At 31.9% G+C, this 13,415-nt stretch overlaps 2 protein-coding genes and 1 pseudogene across 2 annotated transcripts; 1 reads left to right on the top strand and 2 right to left on the bottom strand.

Moving 5' to 3' along the window:
- Positions 1 to 1,805: 1,805 nt before the first annotated feature.
- LOC127083072 (uncharacterized) lies at positions 1,806 to 2,821 on the bottom strand. The gene has a single exon (XM_051023302.1). The coding sequence runs from the start codon at positions 2,745 to 2,747 to the stop codon at positions 2,103 to 2,105; it is 645 nt and encodes a 214-aa protein (XP_050879259.1). The 5' UTR covers positions 2,748 to 2,821; the 3' UTR covers positions 1,806 to 2,102.
- A 1,609-nt stretch (positions 2,822 to 4,430) lies between these two features.
- Positions 4,431 to 7,788, top strand: LOC127083074 (DNA-directed RNA polymerase subunit alpha-like; annotated as a pseudogene).
- A 97-nt stretch (positions 7,789 to 7,885) lies between these two features.
- LOC127079805 (cytochrome b6-f complex subunit 4) lies at positions 7,886 to 8,472 on the bottom strand (the record flags this gene model as incomplete). The annotated part of the gene is made up of 1 exon (XM_051020172.1): positions 7,886 to 8,472. A coding segment is annotated over one exon (522 nt), but the record flags the coding sequence as incomplete, so codon positions are not given.
- Between the last annotated feature and the right edge of the window lie 4,943 nt (positions 8,473 to 13,415).

Here is a 13,415-nt window from a genome sequence, read left to right as displayed (position 1 = left end):
TAATTTTATCTTAATAATAACTTAATTTATATAAATTTTGTTGTATGAATATTTCTATTATTTATATTTATTTTACCTAAATTGTAGTTTATGATAATTTGGATACAGTTAATTTTATTATCTAATTTTTTAAAATAAATTTGTGTCATTATTAAAAATAATACAAAATTTATTTTTGATGACTAAGATATAACTTTATTATGTTTAATTTTTAAATAGATTGAAATTGATCAATTTTTAACATTAATATAATGAGTAAATGAATCTCACATATAAAATAAAGTTCTAAATTTTACGATTTCTTACAAATAAAGGTCTAGATAATTTGTCTAGATATAATATAAATATGTGTAATTTAATCTCACATATTATTGACTAAAAAGTATAAAAAAAATCTAATTTATTATCTTTCATATTAAAAAATTAATAGTATAATTGCAAACATAATCTAAATGGCCTATAAAATAACTTTATATGAAAATAAAAAAATTAAATATCAACAATTATAAAAAAAATATAGTTTTATTTCTAATATGAAAATAACAATTGAGAAAAATGTAACTAAATTAATTTAATAATTAAAATTTAGCATTAATATAATGAGTAAATGAATCTCACATATAAAATAAAGGTCTAAATTTTACGATTTCTTACAAATAAAGGTCTAGATAATTTGTGTATGTAATTAGATATAATATAAATATGTGTAATTTAATCTCACATATTATTGACTAAAAAGTATTTTTTTTCTATTTTATTGTCTTTCACATTAAAAAATTAATAGTATAATTGCATACATAATCTAAATGGCCTACAAAATAGTTTTATATACAAATAAAAAATTAAATATCAACTATTACAAAAAAAAAAAAGTTTTATTTCTAATATACTCGTGTGAAAGCACAGGTCAACATTCTAGTTGAATGAAAATAAGACAAGTAAATATAGATATCATAGAAAGACTTTATTTGCATAAGTAAAAGTTGTTAGGAAAATACATTTTCTTCAGAGACTCGTTTCTCTCACTTGCGTATGAGTTCTTTGAATTTGTATTGAAATTTATAATAATTTTTCTACCCGAATCCTAATGATAGAATCCCTATTTATAGTATTGTGAAGCTAACTATCTTTGACGTTCAACTGTCTTCCAATCGACACGTCACTTATGCGTGTTTCGATTGCCTTCGATTGATCTCCATGTGTCTTTGGTGCTTTGGATGAGACCAAAAATTAGTTATTTGATTTGATTTTGAATTTTCTTTGGTCAAATCTCCATTGATCTGTTGAATTGGTGCGCAACCAACTTTTGAAAATTTCTCTAAGTACCGACCAAATCCTTAGGCATCGAACATTGATGTTTTGTCTCAAACAGTCTCTGGTTGAAAGGCATGAAATTTTGCCTTATGCTTGTTTAGAAATTTCAGCTAATTCCCTTATCGAGTTAGGACATTAAAATTTCTCGGCAAACAAACACATGAGAGCAACTTGCAAATGTGTTAACCAAATCAGTGAAGCTCTTGTCTTTTTCAACTACATCAGAATAAGAATTGAAATTTGTGTCATTTGAGTCTTGCTCAATAATGTACATGAATCTAATATTTGTATCATGTAGTAATTTGTCTCTTTTGTTAACTTCAGATTTAGGGAGTGAAAGGTGGAATATCAAATAAAATGTTGGAACATTATATTCAAATATAAGATTTGGGGAGTGAATATTGGAATATCAAATAAAATGTTGGAACATTATATTCAAATATATAAATGTTAGAATGTAACTTACTAATAAAATAGTTAGTATAAAAAAATTAGCTATGAATGTGATTGTTTGTTATATAAACAATTGATAATTCTTATAAACAAACAGCTCTTGAGGCTGTATTATTCGAAACAACTTTTTTTTACATTCTAACAAAAATACAAAGATATAATCTACATGTGATATGATATTGCATTTAATATTGATATATGATTTTGTTGTACTCTTATTTCACATATATTGAACATTTATAATTACTTATATAAGTTATAACCAATGTAACCAATGTAATGTTCTTGTTATTTATTTGATATTATGATTTAATACAAACACGTGCACAAGAAGATCACCATCCTAATGATCTTTCACTACGCTCTTCATAATCACGATCCACACTATTCAAACGTTGCAACCTTATTTGATGATAAAATTGCGCAATAAAATCTTCAGCTTTAGAATCAATCTTCTCATCCCCGTCTCCGTTTTCATTACACTCCGCCTTAATCACCCCGACCCGATCATTTTCCTCGTCACTCGGCACGAGTTCGTTCAACCCTACAGCCGAGGCATAACGACTACTAGCTGGTGACGGCGAAAAAGGCGAGAAAGGCTCCTCGTCGGTTGAAAAATCGACAAAAGCGCCGTATGAACCGGACGGAGAAGGTGGTGGCAAAGCCATCATTTGATCGAATTTCTTGCCGATGGATTGAGAAGGCAATCGCGGGGATTGGTTGCTTTGGAGGTGTAATGGTCTCATTGACCCCACGAGTTTCTTCCAAACGTTATTGGATTCATCATCTGCAGAAACCACGTTTGGTTTTTTAGAATTTCCTCGCATATTATGAAGTGCGACTCTAAGAGCACGCATTGGGCCATGATTCTTCTTTTTGGTGATAATTGGTGTTGGTTTGGGTTCAAGTCCAACATCATCGTCATCTTGAGGATGGTTTGGAATGGTGATAATGTTGGCAAGTTCAAAGTTATTATCCATAAAAAGATGAAATGTAGGAAAGAATAATGAATAAAAGTTTATAATAAGAAATCACCCCCTGCTTTGGCAGGGGAAATGTGGGGATTCTTGAAAAAGATGAAGGAAGAAAACAAGTTTATATACGAGAAATGTTATTGACTATAAATATATGTAAACAAGAATGTGTGGAGGCGATATTTGAGGCGAAGTACATGGGTAGAAGTAGCAAGAACATAGGAATATGCTTTTCCAGGACAAACAATCAAACATGTAAATTTGACGGCTCAAGTTTATTGATAAGATCCTATGTCGATTCCAAAAAAGCAATCTATGTAGAGACAAACATCAACGGTGAGTATTATATTTATATGTACACCTATATAAGTACAACTATAACACTTAGGCAATTGGAATGCTTAAGTTCACGTATTTTATGTTTCAAATAATGTTTATTGGTGTATCTAAACTCTAAATCCATTGGTGTTTCTAAACTCTAAACTCGCATGTTTTTTTAATTATGTTTATGTTATAGCTATGTTTATAATTTAAATTATGGTTATTTAAGTTTAGGTTTTAAATTATATTTAATGAAGTAGATGATATCAACTTAAAAATCGTAAGGACATACATCAGATTAATCGGTCATAATTTTTTTCATTTAATCTGTTTTGCAATGATTTTTAATCTACTATAAAATTGCAAAAGTCTCTACAAAATAGATACCATAGTAGTTTATTTTCATTAACACATGTGCTTTCGCATGGGTTTAATTTTTAAATCCTTTAGATATGCAGTAAATATGAACATAAATATTATTAATATCTAGGATGCGGTAAGGCACTTGAGCCCGCTTGGATCACATCTAGACAACTAGAAGCGGGTCGACGGGAAATGTCACGAAATGTTCGCCGGGGTGGACAAATATGGGTACGCATATTTCCAGACAAACCTGTTACAGTAAGACCTACCGAAACGCGTATGGGTTCGGGAAAAGGATCGCCCGAATATTGGGTAGCTGTCGTTAAACCCGGCAAAATACTTTATGAAATGGGAGGGGTCCCAGAAAATATCGCTAGAAAAGCAATTTCAATAGCGGCATCCAAAATGCCTATACGAACTCAATTCATTCTTTCCAAATAATCATTAGAACGAAAGAGGTCTTTAGTATGAAAAAAGGCAATTCTCCGTTTCTTTTTTTTTTGAACACATAATATTTTTTTTACTTCAACTTTTTGACTCAAAGATAAGAAAAAAGGATATGATTCAACCTCAAACCTATTTAAATGTAGCCGATAATAGTGGAGCGCGCGAATTGATGTGTATTCGAATCATAGGAGCTAGTAATCGACGGTATGCTTATATTGGTGACATTGTTGTTGCTGTAATCAAAAAAGCAGTGCCAAATTCATCTTTAGAAAGATCTCAAGTCATCAGAGCTGTAATTGTACGTACTTGTAAAGAACTAAAACGTCGTAATGGTATAATAATAAAGTATGATGATAATGCAGCGGTTCTCATTGATAAAGAAGGAAATCCAAAAGGAACTCGAATTTTTTCCGCAATAGCCCGAGAATTGAGACAGTTAAATTTCACGAAAATAGTTTCATTAGCACCCGAGGTATTATAATCAGAGATCATGATATAGATATATTATCTATAACTTGAATGAATAGGAAGGAAATAGATTAGAATAGGAATGAAATATATATTCTATATTCAATATATTCAAAATAAAAATTCGAATTCTATTTGTATAAAAAAAAATAGAATTCGAATTCAATATAAGATTATTTATATAGTTTCGAATAGGTCATTCGTTCATTTTCTTTCTATCTTTTTTTTAGTTTTAGAATATTCTATATTCTATATTGAGATTGTCGTAATGACAATCAAATTTTCTATACATATAGAAAGTATTATTCTATTCTCATATTCAATATTAGATATTTTATTGAATCAAAAAATAAAAAATCAAAAAACGGGAGCACGTTGATTATATGGAAAGGAAGGAGTAAAAATCGATCGTGGGTAAAGATACTATCGCTGATATACTAACCTTGATACGCAATGCTGACATGAATAGAAAAAGAACTGTTCAAATACCACTTACTAATATCACCGAAAACATTGTAAAAATTCTTTTACGAGAGGGTTTTGTTGAAAACGTCAGAAAACATCGAGAAAGCAACAAATACTTTTTAGTTTTAACTCTACGGTATAGAAGAAATAGGAAAGGATCATATAAAAGTTTTTTAAATTTAAAAAGAATTAGTACACCTGGTCTACGAATCTATTCTAACTATCCCAAAATTCCGAAAGTTTTAGGAGGGATGGGGATTGTAATTCTTTCTACTTCTAGGGGTATAATGACAGATCGAGAGGCTCGATTAGAAAAAATAGGGGGGGAATTTTCTGTTATATATGGTAATCATCATAGTTTTGCCCATATCTGAATTATATGAAAACTGGATATCTCAATTAGCGCTACAAGAACTTAGCGAAGAAATTTTGACGATGATGAGCGAAATAGATAAAACGTATATTGTTTTATTAAAGATTAAATTCATCAACAACGTATGATCATTACCATAAACGTATGATCATCGTGTTATTCTATTCCACCTCTTAGAAATTAGAACTACTAAACAATCCGGAGATATATGATACTAATAAGATATATGATAATAATATATATCAAAATATTACTTTTTGAGATTTCTCAATTGAATCAAAAATGGATATCTGAATTCGGGGGGAAACTTGACAAAGACATTATTATTAGGGTGAATAAGGAACTAGCGGAAATAGATAAGGAACTAGCGGAAACAGATAAGGAAGTAGGGAAAACATATCTTGTAGCATTATTCTGGGATGAAGATTAAATTCATCAACAACGAGGGTATGTTGCAGGGTGCTTTAGAGAAATAGAATTCAAATAAGATTCTAGGCTATATTTCCAAAAAGACTTACTGGATACGACCGGTAAAGGAAAAAATGGAAGTATAGCTGACTCAATCCGATTAATTTTTGAACTTGAACATATTTTTTAGGAGTAACAATTTGAAGTTCAAAATGTAAGGAAACCCTATTTTCTTCCAATATATAAATTCGGAATTCAATTGAATTTCTAAGGATTTAAAAATATGAAAGTGGTGGCCTCTGTTCGTAAAATTTGTGAAAAATGTCGATTGATCCGTAGGCGAGGTCGACTTCTAGTAATTTGTTCCAATCCAAAACATAAACAAAGACAAGGATAATATTCAAAGAAAAAAGGGCTTTCTATTAATAAGATTTTGTATTTGAATAGAATTCAAATACAAAATCTTATTAATATTCCATTTTCTTAAATACTTAATAATTCGAATCTAGTCTATAGTTATAAGTATTCTAATAACATAGAATTGCTTATTGCTTGATATTTTAAAAAAGGTATTCTATATGAATCGAATTATCGAATAAATATAGAATAACTAGATAGAAAATAGTAAAGAATCCTTTTTGAGAGGAAATGGATATATCCATATATTTTGGACTTATATTTTTTTTCAAATAAAAAAAATGGCAAAATCTATACCAAAAATTGGTTCACGGAAAACTGGACGTATTAGTTCGCGTAAGCATCCTCGTAAAATACCAAAGGGGGTTATTTATATTCAAGCTAGTTTCAACAATACCATTGTGACTGTTACAGATGTACGAGGTCGGGTGATTTCTTGGTCCTCCGCCGGTTCATGTGGATTCAAGGGTACACGAAGGGGGACACCATTTGCCGCTCAAACCGCAACGGGAAATGCTATTCAAACAGTAGTCGAGCAAGGCATGCAACGAGCAGAAGTAAGGATAAAGGGTCCGGGTCTAGGAAGAGATGCGGCATTAAGAGCTATTTATAGAAGTGGGATACTATTAAAGGTTATACGGGATGTAACCCCTCTGCCACATAATGGATGTCGGGCTCCTAAAAAAAGACGTGTGTAAAACTAACAATAAACATTAAAGAAAAATATTTCAAGAGAAATAAACAATTAAATCAAGAGGTTCATAAAAATATATTACTATGATTCGAGAAAAACTAAAAGTATCGACTCAGACACTACAGTGGAAGTGTGTTGAATCAAGGGTAGACAGTAAGCGTCTTTATTATGGACGCTTTATTCTGTCTCCACTTATGAAAGGTCAAGCAGATACAATAGGCATTACAATGCGAAGAATTTTTCTCGGAGAAATAGAGGGAACATGTATCACACGTGCAAAATCTGAGAAAATACCACATGAATATTCTACCATAGTAGGTATTCAAGAATCCATACATGAAATTTTAATGAATTTGAAAGAAATTGTATTGAGAAGTAATCTGTATGGAACTCGGGAGGCGTCTATTTGTTTCAAAGATCCTTGATATGTAACTGCTCAAGACATCATTTTACCACCTTCGGTGGAAGTCATTGATAATACACAACATATAGCTAACCTAACAGAACCTATTAATTTGTGTATTGAATTACAAATTGAGAGAAAGCGGGGATATCGTATAAAAACACTAAACAACATTCAAGATGGAAGTTATACTATAGATGCTGTATTCATGCCTGTTAGAAATGCAAATCATAGTATCCATTCTTATGTGAATGGAAATAAAAAACAAGAGATACTATTTCTGAAAATATGGACAAATGGAAGTTTAACTCCTAAGGAAGCACTTTATGAAGCCTCCCGGAATTTGATTGATTTATTTATTCCTTTTTTACATGTAGAAGAAGAAAACTTAAATTTTGAAAACAATCAACACAAAATGACTTTGCCCCTTTTTACTTTTCATGATCATGATAGATTCCTTAAGGATAAACTAAGGAAAAATCAAAAAGAAATTACATTGAAATCCATTTTTATTGACCAATTAGAATTGCCTCCCCGGATCTATAATTGTCTTAAAAAGTCCAATATACATACAGTATTGGAACTTTTGAATAAGAGTCAAGAAGACCTTATGAAAATTGAACATTTTCGAGTAGAAGATTTAAAATTTATATTAAACATTTTACAAATCGAAAATCATTTTGTATAAATTTTAAATACATTGGATTTTTTGAATCTTTAGCACAAATAAATCTATTCAGAATAGGTCTCAAATGAAATAGATGTATATAGGGATTAGTCATTTCAAAGTGAATTTTCCCTAGATACACAATACACCTGTCATGATATTTTATTTCACAATAGAATCAATTTAAAAAAGACCTAACGTTAGGGATTTTTCAATAGGTAATGTTGCTCCAATACCCAACCAAAGAGCCACGACGCTACCAATCAAAAAGACAGTTGTTGCTACTGGACGCCGAAATGGGTTTTGGAACTTATTAACATTCTCCAAAAAGGGTACTGTTAATAATCCCGCGGGTACTGAAACCATTAAAAGAACGCCCAATAATTTATTGGATACGGTACGAAGTATTTGAAATACGGGAAAAAAATACCATTCGGGTAATATTTCCAAAGGAGTTGCAAACGGATCCGCGGGTTCCCCAATCATTGATGGTTCGAGAACCGCTAAGCCCACGTTACAGGCAATAGTCCCCATAATCACTACTGGAAAAATATATAAAAGATCGTTAGGCCATGCGGGTTCGCCATAATAATTATGACCCATCCCTTTGGCCAATTTAGCTCTTAATACAGGATCAGTCAAGTCAGGTTTTTTTGTTATTGGGATAGGTGAATTCTTATAGATGCATCCTCCGAAAGAACCGGATATGATAATTTTTCATCATCCGGCTCGAGCACGAATCAAACGAACTGAATGCAGACATAGAAATTCTTTCTATGTTAGTCACTCATTAAGGGATTAATTATTATGTACTGTCGGTGTAAAAATTCATCACCATCATCCGTTTGTATTATTTAAAAAAAAATTAAAATAAAAATCAAACTTACTTTAATATCCAACGTCTAAGATTAACTGACTGTGTAAAATCATTAAAATCATTTTACATTGTCAATTTATTTCAATTAAATCCAATTTTTAATATCTATAAATATAATATTTATCTTTTTTTTTATATAAAATCAACAATATTTTGTTTTAATCATCAAAATTGCCAGTTTTACAAAAATGTGGAGTCAACCAACGACATGCTAATATTACATTCTATAATTAAAAAAGTAATAGTCATAAATATATTATGGTTTATTTATTTGTGTTAATAATGTGTAATTAAATTTATTCATTATGGTTTATATATATATATATATATATATATATATATATATATATATATATATATATATATATATATATATATATATATATATATATATATATATATATATATATATATATATATATATAAATTTCTGGCCATTAAACTACTAAACAAAAAAAACAAAAAAAATTGCTCAAAGTAAATAAAACACATTTTATTGAAATAAAAGAATATAATTGAACTAAATTGTCATAAATATTCCTTTTTTAAATAGACGAAATTTTAAAAAATTGTCGGTTTTTATTGTATTTTATAAAATTGTCATTGGTTTGACGATGAAAATAGAGAGATTTTAATAAGGAAAAAACAACAAAATTATTATTATTATTATTTTAACTACAAATGCGATATTTAAAATAAAGAATTACGAGATGTGATTCGTAAACTATTTTGTTGTGATTCCATGGTTTTGTTGTATCAACATTTAGTTCATCTAAAATAAGAAACTAATTTATTGGTGACATAATATTTGTACATTGTTATATTTTGTTGAAACAAATATTTTGTTGGTACAAGGTGATAAAGATGAACAATGGAAACAAGAGGGAAGAGAGAGAATAATAACAAACTTCCACTACTCTAAAACGGTCACAAATGGTAGCACGCAGACTGCAAAAGGATAATAAATGTTCACACCACTCACTTGCTTAAATACAAGTGGGACTTAAGAGAGAATACTAAAATACCCTATAATAAAATTTATCTACAAGTTTATGAAAATAAATTAATTCTAACACCATCCCTTAATTCATATTCAGCTTAACCAAAACTAACAACATCAATTCCATCCCTCAAACGGAGAAATTGATCAGTCTTGATCGTCTTCGTCAGAACATCTGTCAACTGCTTTTGGGTGCTACAGTGCACAACTTCTAGTACTCCATTCTGAACCCGATTTCTTATAAAGTGATACTTAGTCTCAATATGCTTGCTTCTTCCATGCAACACTGGGTTCTTGACAGGATTGATTGCAGACTTGTTATCCATCATCAGCTTCAGAGACTTGTTTACTTTGATCTTTAGGTCCTTTAGTAAATTCAGAAGCCACTCAACTTGACATGCAGTCACATCACCTGCTATATATTCTGCTTCATATGCTGACAAAGCAACAACTGGTTACTTCTTGGAACACCAAGAAATAGGACTTCCCAAAAACTTAAACAAGTAACCAAAAGTACTTCTTATGTCAACTTTGTCTCCACACCAATCAAAATCTGAGTAACTCATAAGTTCTGAGTCAGTTTCAGCACAAGAAGGGAACAAAACTCCATACTTCATAGTTCCCTTTATATACCTCAAAATTCTACAGCAGCTTGGTAATGAGACCATTTCGGTTAACTCATAAACCTACTCACCATTCCAACTGAATAACAAAAATTAGGTCTGGTATTACACAAATACCTCATAGAACCTACCAACTGCTTGAACGTTGTCGTATCTACATCATCCTCATCCTCATCATAATCTAATTTCTGATTTGTACCAGGAGGTGTGATAACAATTTTACAATTCAGCAGCTCAAATCTCTTCAAAAGCTCAAGTTCATATTACAACTGATGTAAAATCATGTCTTTCTCAAAGTACATAATCTCCATCCCTAGAAAATCAATCATATTTTCTAGATCAGACATCTCAAACTCATTCATCAGCTCCTTCTTGAACTTAGCTATCTCATATTCACAATTTCCTGTTAGCAATATGTCATTAACATACAGACACACCATAATCATATTACCTTCAAAAGTATGCTGAACATAGACACCATACTCCATCTCACATTTCTGAAATCCCTGCTTCTTGAAAAATGAATCAATTTTCAGATTCCAAGCTCTAGGGGCTTGCTTCAGTCCATACAAATCTTTGTATAATTTGTACACCATCCCTTCCTGATTCTTTTTCTCAAATCTAGGAGGTTGTGATACATAAACCTCTTATTCTAATGGACCATTCAAAAATGCAAATTTCACGTCTAAATGCATCAGAGACCAATTCTTGCTAGCAACTATCGCAATCACCAACCTGATTGTTTCATGTCTTGCTACAGGTGCAAACACTTCAAAGTAATATAACCCAAGTTTCTGCAGAAAACCTCTCACAACTAACCTTGATTTGTATTTTCCAATTGATCCATCTAGATTTAGCTTCACCTTATAAACCCATCTCATGTTGATGTATTTCTTGTTCTTTGGAAGTTTTTTCAGCTTCCAAGTCTTGTTTCTCTCTATGGCATCAAGTTCTTCTTTCATGGCCTTCAGCTAGACTTTCTTTTTGAGAGCTTCTTCCGTACTCACGGATTCAGAGTCTACTAACATGGTACACTAGATAAATTCCCCTTCAGAACTTACTTCAGTATCTTACAGCATGTCAAACTTTACAAACCTTCTCATAATGTTTCTGACTTTAGAAGCATGACCACCTTCAGAATCTGGAATATTCCCAGAATCTGGACTACCACCAGAATCTGAATCACCATTAGAATTTGGATCAAAATCAAAATTTTCCTCATAATCAATCCCGCCTTCTGATTCTGACTCCCTCTCATAATCATTTTCAGGCTCGGACTCATCTCCAGTTCACCTCTCAAAAGGAACAATTTCCTTCAGCTTCTTGGTTGGACACCTGTTAAGCACATATGCTGTAGTGGCAACAACTTCTCCCCACAAAGTGTTAGGAAAATTCTTCTCCTTCAGCATGCTCCTTGCCATATCAAGCAAAGTTAGATTTCTCCTTTTAGCAAGATCATTGTGTTGAGGAGTGTATGGAGCAGTCACTTCATGCTCAATTCCATTCTCCTCACACAACATTTTGGACTCTGTAGAGCTATACTCACCTCCACCATCAGTTCTGAGAATCTTCAGAGTCTGACCACTCTGTTTCTCAGCCTTGATTCTGAATTTCTAAAATTAAGCAAACACCTTGTGTTTGAACTTTATAAGGTATACCCATGTCATCCTTGTGAACTCGTCCACAAATGACACTAAGTATTTATTCTCTCCTAGTGAAGGTTCTAGAAATGGTACACACACATCATAACGCACTACTCATAAAGCATATTTTTCTCTTGGAGCTACTTCTGATGTAATGGCAGTCTTTGTTATTTCCCTCTCATAGACACATTGCATGACTTTTATGGTTTTTTAATTGCAGGAATTCCACGTACCAGTTTCTTTGAATTCAGATGCCCTAAGCTTATGAAGTTCAAATGACCAAATCTTTTGTGGCACAATTCACTTTCCATCACAACATTTGTTGCGCTAAGGCATTCAGAATCTGCAATTTTAAATTCACCTTGAATGTTCAATTCCTTCCCTGTTCTGACTCCATAATCAACTTCTTATTACAATCATAAAGCTTCAAGAGATTGTCCTTCATGGTAACTGAGAATCCTTTTTCAATTAATTTACCTACACTCATCAAATTTCTCTTCATGCCAGGAACGTAACAAACATTCTGAATTAACGCAGATTTTCCGTTATTCAGAATCACTCTAACATTTCACACTCCTTCAGCATTCAGATACTTATCATCAACGCATCTGGTCTTGGTCCTCTTCCTAGAGTCAAAATTAACCATCCATTTCTTATTTCGAGTAAGATGGTTTGAAAAACCAGTGTCCATATACCACCAGTCTTCTAGAGACACACTATCAGAATTAGAAGCCATTAATAGCACATGTTGATCATCAGAACTCCTTGCTATATTCGCTTCTTCTTATTTCATTTCCTTGTTTGACCAATAATCTGCAGCGAAGTGGCAAAACTTCATACAACAATAACATTGAACTTTTCTCTTGTCATACTTCTCTTTTCCCTTTTGACTCCCAAAAGTTGAGGTTTTTGACTTCTGAGACCTATCATGTCTTTTCTTGGCTTCTGACCAAGATTGCTTATGGTCTTTCTTGACAAAAGAAGCTTTCAAAGCCTGCTTTCCCTCTCTGTAAGAGGTTCTTTCAATCAGACGCAACTATTGCGCCTCTAGACTGCTTTGCAACTCTTTTATTCTCATGGTGCTCAGATCCTTATAGTGTTCAATTGGTACAACGATGTAATCAAACTAAGGAGTAAGAGATATAAGTACCTTGCGAATGATACTTTCTCCAGATAGTTTCTCTCCATGACTTTTGTCTCATTTTTTATCAGAATCACTCTCGAGATATAGTCAGATACCTTCTCATTGTTCTTCATGTTGAGATTCTCATACTGCTTATGTAGATATTGAAGCTTCACCTTCTTCACTGATGCATCGCTGTCATAACATCGCACCCGTGTGTCCCACGCAGCTTTCGCCATCGTCGAATTAGTTATTTTCTCAAATACGTTCATATCCACACACTGATGGATGTAGAACAATGCCTTCTGATCCTTCTTCCTCAGATCACGCTGAGCATTTCTCTATGCATCCGTTGCATTTTTTGGAAGTGCAGCATAACCGT

The sequence above is a fragment of the Lathyrus oleraceus genome, chromosome 5, assembly GCF_024323335.1.
Source record: "Lathyrus oleraceus cultivar Zhongwan6 chromosome 5, CAAS_Psat_ZW6_1.0, whole genome shotgun sequence".
NCBI classification, from domain to species: domain Eukaryota; kingdom Viridiplantae; phylum Streptophyta; class Magnoliopsida; order Fabales; family Fabaceae; genus Lathyrus; species Lathyrus oleraceus.
Note: the sequence above shows the minus strand (reverse complement) of the source record. Positions and strands in the feature narration are given on the sequence as shown.